Below are 6078 nucleotides of genomic sequence, written 5' to 3'. Positions count from 1 at the left end.
GAGGATGCAAAGCTGACATCATATAAGAAATTACAGACACTAACTAACACAAAATATTATACATTACTTTTGCACATGAATCACACGATAGCAATCACAACCTTCCACACAAAACACTGATCCCTCCATTCAGGTTTATAAGGCAACACATTTTGAGAAAAGCAACAACTTGTACTCCCTCTAAAGAAATATAAGAGCATTTAGATCACGTGATCTAAATCTAAACACTCTTATATTTCTTTACAGAGGGAGCACAATAAATAGTAAAAACATTAAGAAAAACATATTTTATGGTATTACAAATGTTGACATTTGTATATACAGAACTCAAGGAGTTTTGACTTAAGACAAAAGCAACAGACTATAAACCCGAACAACGAGAGTACGGTATTATTGAGCGCTAGGGATACAGACTGATTGGTAACGATGTCTCAAAACTATTGCTAGTCACACAGTTGGGGCAGGAAACTGAATGGTAGAGGCAACCCTGTGTAGATAGAATGGACGCAATGCAGGCGAGGAGAAGAACACGGGTGCCTGAGGCTCTGCTGCGCCCAAAATGGCTGGATCAGTTCAGTCCATCGTCGGGAGGTGGACACGGTGGAAATCCTTCATGGTCAGCGTCCTACGGCAGGTAGGGCACTTCTTCTGAGCCTGGATGGAGGCCTCGATGCACTTCTGGCAGAAGATGTGGCCGCAGATGGTCGATGACACATCGGTCAGCTCGTTCCGGCAGACTGGGCAGCTGAACTTTGGTTTCTTTGCGACCTCCTTCACGGGTGCATGGGTTTCCTGCGTCAACGCGAGGTGAAGTTTGTAAGCAAGAATTGAAGAGTGGATACACCTACTATAGCATGATACTCCCTCCGATCAAAACTGCGACACTTATTTTGGATCAGAGGGAGTACTTGTGAAGTATAATGCACAATTCTTACCAAGAGTCTGTTGGTTTCAGGTGCTTCCACCATGTCTATTACACGGTGGTTGTTGCATGCTCCCGAGCGGTCATGGTGTGTAGGGTTCATCCCCAGAGATAGCAGTGTGTTCACATGCTCATTGGGAGCTTCCCCTGGAAAGAAAGGAACACAAACCAAGTTAGTAGATGGAAACATGGTCCAAAAGGGGAAACTAGGACAAATGGAAATATACACCTGTGACCTGTCTACTACAGCGTGAAGCTCCAATACTGAATAGTATATGCAAATTCCGTAAATAACATACATGAATATGGGCATACACCGAGACTGAACAATGTAATATCTTATTTCGAATCAATGATTGAAAAAAAGGAATCTAAGAGTCCAAAGGAAGGTACTTAATGTTAAATTTTGACAAGGATCTTTCAGGTTAACATTTTACTTAGAGCTCTTTTGTCATACAGTAGCTACTTAGTGGGTGGGTTTTCCCAAAAACACAAGCTAGACTCTAAACAAGGTGATGTATGTTAGGCGTTAGCACATAGGTTGAATTTTGTCCAACATACTGCTGGCTATTGGATTTCTAGGCCACAAGTCCTAACGCATATGGTAGGAACAATATCTAGTTAAGGTACACCGGCTGAAGGAAATAAGCACAAGTTTGGTAGAACTATCTGCACCTGGCAGCAAGGTACCCATGTTGGCGTTCAGCGGAACCATGTTTGCACCCGACGACAAAGGGCCAGTGTTGCCTGTCACGAAAGACATTCTAGAATTTTCACTTGCGCCTTGCGTGACACCAGGTGTCACGATCATTATCCCATAGCAAGGGGAACATGTTATCCGCCTTGACAATTGTCGGTTCTGTTGTCGTTGCCGATTCCGAACACTCGAGAGCTTCATGGCAAACTGCAAGTGGGGCTCAATCGGCCCCTTCGTCATATTGTAGTACTCCCTCTGACAAAATAAAAATAAAAATAAAATGACGAAACAATAATGTTTACTTTTGCTAGGAGATGATTTGATTGCTCGAAAACCAAAGCTACAAACAAGTAGGAAAGAGATCAACACCTTGTTTGGGTATTCTCTAAACAAGATTTCCTCGAGCCGCTTCGCAAGGTCCGGCAGCCGCCACTGCCAGATAGCCGACGGTTGCTTCCTTTCTATGTACTCGAATCTGCCAATTCAAGAACAAGTATAAAAATATCCCCTTGCTTTCATACCAGATTCAGACCATGAGCAATTTGATAGTATAAATAGAACTGAAAAGAGGATTCAACTGCAGCCCCAGAGTTCCAAAATATAGATGCAAATCCCTTGTAAACTTAGGGAAACCATTAACTCTGATGGTATATCTACGATCACCTTTGCTTATATTTTTGTGAATGAAATAACATAGTATGAATAAACTTGATACTGTTGGTTAGAGCATGGTACAATTAAAACCTCTGACCAATTGACCAGTAAAATGGTAGGAGTAGATTCATTCCAGTTGAAGCAGTAATGAACACTTACATCTTCTGTCGAGTATTGATGCGCAGCACCATGAACTTGGGATCGACCCCTGCGGAGCAGTCCAACACATCCTGCATCTGATTTTGCCGCGGCGGCATCCCGGCGCCAGCACCACCAACCTGATTCATGGGCCCAATCTTCGCAGCCAGCCAGCCGAGCCTTACACAGTGCCAGACCAATGGTACCTGAGCCTGGAGAGTCAATACTGGTGGTGGGCCAGCTGCGTGCTCCCCGCTCTATATAACCGCTCTTCGTCAGAGTTGCTTCCGGGCAAGACTACAAAGTTGTTGCAAGAGAAATCCTTCGGAATCACCCTACGCGCTATGCCACGTGTTAAAACTAGTTTTGACCGGGGGTGGAGCCTGCCGCGCCGTGTGACTTTGGTTATGCACCACAGATTGCAAAAAGTTTTGGATGGACTTCCAGCTGTTTAAACTAACTTCTACTAACGACACTAACTCGCCAACTACCCACTACCATGCAATGCTAAATTTTCAAAATAGTATTAAACAAAAATTGCCAATAAAATATGTAGATGAAACCTTTCAGGCACAAACATTCCAACTTTCCAAATTTTGAAACGCAAGAAAACTCTCTTGAAGTCCAAAAAGGGAGAGTCACAGGTAGATATGTATGAGAGTGGAAAGTAACCACAAGTCGTCAGATAAACATGGGACACAAGTTTTACCCAGGTTCGAGCCTCTAGGAATGGCCCTACTCTTGCTTATATGGGATGATCTGAAGATAGAGTACAAAGAATGATTACAATGGGGGTCTCGACGAGTTGAAGAGCAACTCGTCGAGTTCTAGATGGTTGATCTCGGCGAGATGCCTAGATCAGTTTGGCTAAGTGGCTAGACTAGGTCTTCGATAGATCTTGAAAGCCCCCTTCATCGTGTCACTGGATGCCCTTATATAGGGGCATAGGATGCTGCTCATGGGTGGAGGACTGGAGGCAGTGTGGAGGGAGGAGCAGCTGCAGGAGGCACTTGAGGAGTCGCAATAGTCATCAATGTGGAGAAAATAAACAGTTGCAAGAAGAGAGAGGAGCACAGGTGCCAAGGCTCTGCTCTGCCCAGAATGGCTGGACCAGGTTAGTCCATCGTCGGGAGGTAGACGCAGTGGAAACTGTTCCTGGTTAGCGTCCTACGACAGGTCGGTCACTTGCTCTGAGCTTGGATGGAGGCCTCAATGCAGTTCTGGCAGAAGATGTGGCCACAGATAGTCGATGACGCATCGACCAGCTCATTCATGCAGACTGGGCAGCTGAACTTTGGTTCCTTTCGGGCCTCCTTCACAGGTACACGGGGTTTCTGCATCACCATGAGCTGCAGTTTGTAAGCAAGCCTTGGAGAACTGATGTAACTACTATACATGATATTTGTGAAGTACAATGCACAATTCTTACCAAGAGTCCGTTGGTTGCAGCTGTGTCCACTGTGTCTATCACGAGGTTGTTGTTGCATGCTCTTGGACGATCATGGTGTGTAGGGTTCATCCCAGAGGCGGCAGTGTGTTCACATGCTCATCAGGAGCTTCCCCTGGAAAGAAAGCAACACAAACCAAGTTAGTAAATGGAAACATAGTCCAAAAGGGGAAACTGAGAAAAAAAAGGTGATATAGACTAGAGCATACAGCTCCAAGACTGAATAATACTCCCTCTGTCTGAAAATGTAAGACGTTTGTCAAAAAAAGTCTTGCATTTTGAGACAGAGGGAGTATATGTATGTTCAAAAATGTCATAAATCAATATGGGCAAATACTGAGACTCAACAGTGTGATATCCCATTTCTATTGATAACTGAAAAAAAATTTAGAAGCGAAGCGTCGGAAGGAAGATAATTAGTGTTAAATTCTGATAATGGATCATTCAGGTTAACATTTCATTTACAGCTTTTTAGTCATACAATAGCTACTTAGTGGATGGCCTTTCCCGAACACACAAGCTAGACTCCCAAAAAGGTGGTTTGTTAGGTGTTAAGACAGGCTAGAAGTTCTCTACAGCATGGTACAGAAGAATTTCAAGTTAAGGTGCACAGCCTGAAGGAAATGAGCATAAGTTCAGTAAAACTATCTGCACCCGGCAGCAAGGTACCCATGTTGGCGTTCAGAGGAACCATGTCTGCACCAAATGACAGAGGGCCAATGTTGCCCGTCACATGAGACATTCCAGAAGTTTCACTTGTGCCATGCGTGATACCAGGTGTCACAATCATTGTCCCATAGCGATGGGGTCGTGTTATCTACCTTGACGATTGTCGGTTCTGTTGTTGTTGTTGGTTCTCAACACTCAAGAGGTTCACGGCAAACCGCAAGTGGTGCTCAATCGCCCCCCTCATCATATTGTAGTACTCTGCCAAAAAAAAACAGAAAATGTTAAAATGATGAAAGCAATTTTATTTACTTTTGCTAGGAGATGACATGATAGCTCGACAACCGAAGATACAAAAGAAGTAGGAAAGAATCAACACCTTGGTTGGGTACTCTCTAAACAAGATTTCCTCGAGCCGCCTCGCAAGCTCCGGCAGCCGCCCCCAATAGATAGCCGAGGATGGCTCCTTCCCATATAGTCGAATCTGCCAATTCAAGGACATGTATAAAAACATACCCTTGCTTTTATACCAGATTCAGACCATGAGCATTTTGACAGTAGAAACAGAACCGAAAAGAGGATCCAACTGCAGCCCCAGAGTTCCAGAATTTGTATCCATTAACTCTGACAGTTTATACCTACGATCACCTTTGCTCATAGGTTTGTCAATGAAATTAACAAAGTACTACTAATAAACTTGACACTGTTGTTTAGTACTACGATTAAAACTCCTGACCAGTTGACCAGTGACCTCAGTGAGTCGAGTACATAGTACGAGTATAGATTTGGATTCATTCCAGTTGGAGCAGTGACGAACGCTTACATTTTCTCCCGAGTACTGTTGCGCAGCATCACAAACTGATATCGACTCCCGCGTGGAGGCCCGTCACATCCTGCATCTGGCTTTGCCGCTGCGGCATCCCCGAGGGCGCCGTCAACACCAGCGCCTCCGACCTGATTCATCGGCGCAGTCTGGGCGAGCCTCACACACGCCGCCCCCGTCAACCCCGGCGCAGATGGCGTCGCTGAAGGGTGGTAGGAGGGCCCACCTAAGAGGAGCGGCGGCCGGAGGCGAGGGTGAGGCGGGGAGACGGACTACACGAGGCCGGGTGAGTACAGGTGGTGGGGCCAGCGGCGTGCTCGCTGGGAAAATCCTATTCGCCGCTCGCTGCGGCGAATTGCCGCTGTTTCGCAGAGCGAACGTTCGGGCTTGGGCCAGCCCTTTTAACGTTGCACCGATACCGGTTTTGGGAACCTTTTTAGCTGTTTTTTTTTCTGGTTTTGGGAACGTTCTAGAAGGTTCCTAAACCAGATTTTTCTTTTTCAGTTTCTCTTTCGTTTTTATCTTCTTTTTCGTATTTTCTGTTTCTTTTTTTAACTTTATTCCACTTTTTCTGGAATTTAAAAAATGTTCACATTTTTCAAATTTTGATCAAGTTTTTCGGAAAATGTTTCCATCCTCAAATCTTGTTCAAATTTTTCGAAAAATGTTTCTGTTTTCAAATTTTGTTCAGAAATTCAAAAACATTAAGATTTTCATTTTTTTGCTCCTTT

General features: G+C 44.6%; 1 protein-coding gene across 1 annotated transcript; it reads right to left on the bottom strand.

Annotated features, from left to right (window-relative positions):
* Positions 1–278: 278 nt before the first annotated feature.
* Positions 279–5701, bottom strand: LOC119278143 (probable histone acetyltransferase HAC-like 1). Its single transcript, XM_037559497.1, has 9 exons — positions 5348–5701; positions 4904–5008; positions 4680–4785; positions 3841–3973; positions 2433–3745; positions 1989–2094; positions 1598–1874; positions 936–1069; positions 279–792 (listed from the first exon to the last, which is right to left on the bottom strand). Exons 5-9 carry the CDS (start codon positions 2558–2560, stop codon positions 574–576), a joined length of 864 nt encoding a protein of 287 aa, XP_037415394.1. The 5' UTR covers positions 2561–3745; positions 3841–3973; positions 4680–4785; positions 4904–5008; positions 5348–5701; the 3' UTR covers positions 279–573.
* Positions 5702–6078: the final 377 nt, after the last annotated feature.

Source organism: Triticum dicoccoides, chromosome 3B, assembly GCF_002162155.2.
Source record: "Triticum dicoccoides isolate Atlit2015 ecotype Zavitan chromosome 3B, WEW_v2.0, whole genome shotgun sequence".
NCBI lineage: Eukaryota > Viridiplantae > Streptophyta > Magnoliopsida > Poales > Poaceae > Triticum > Triticum dicoccoides.
This window is presented reverse-complemented; position numbering and strand designations above follow the sequence as displayed.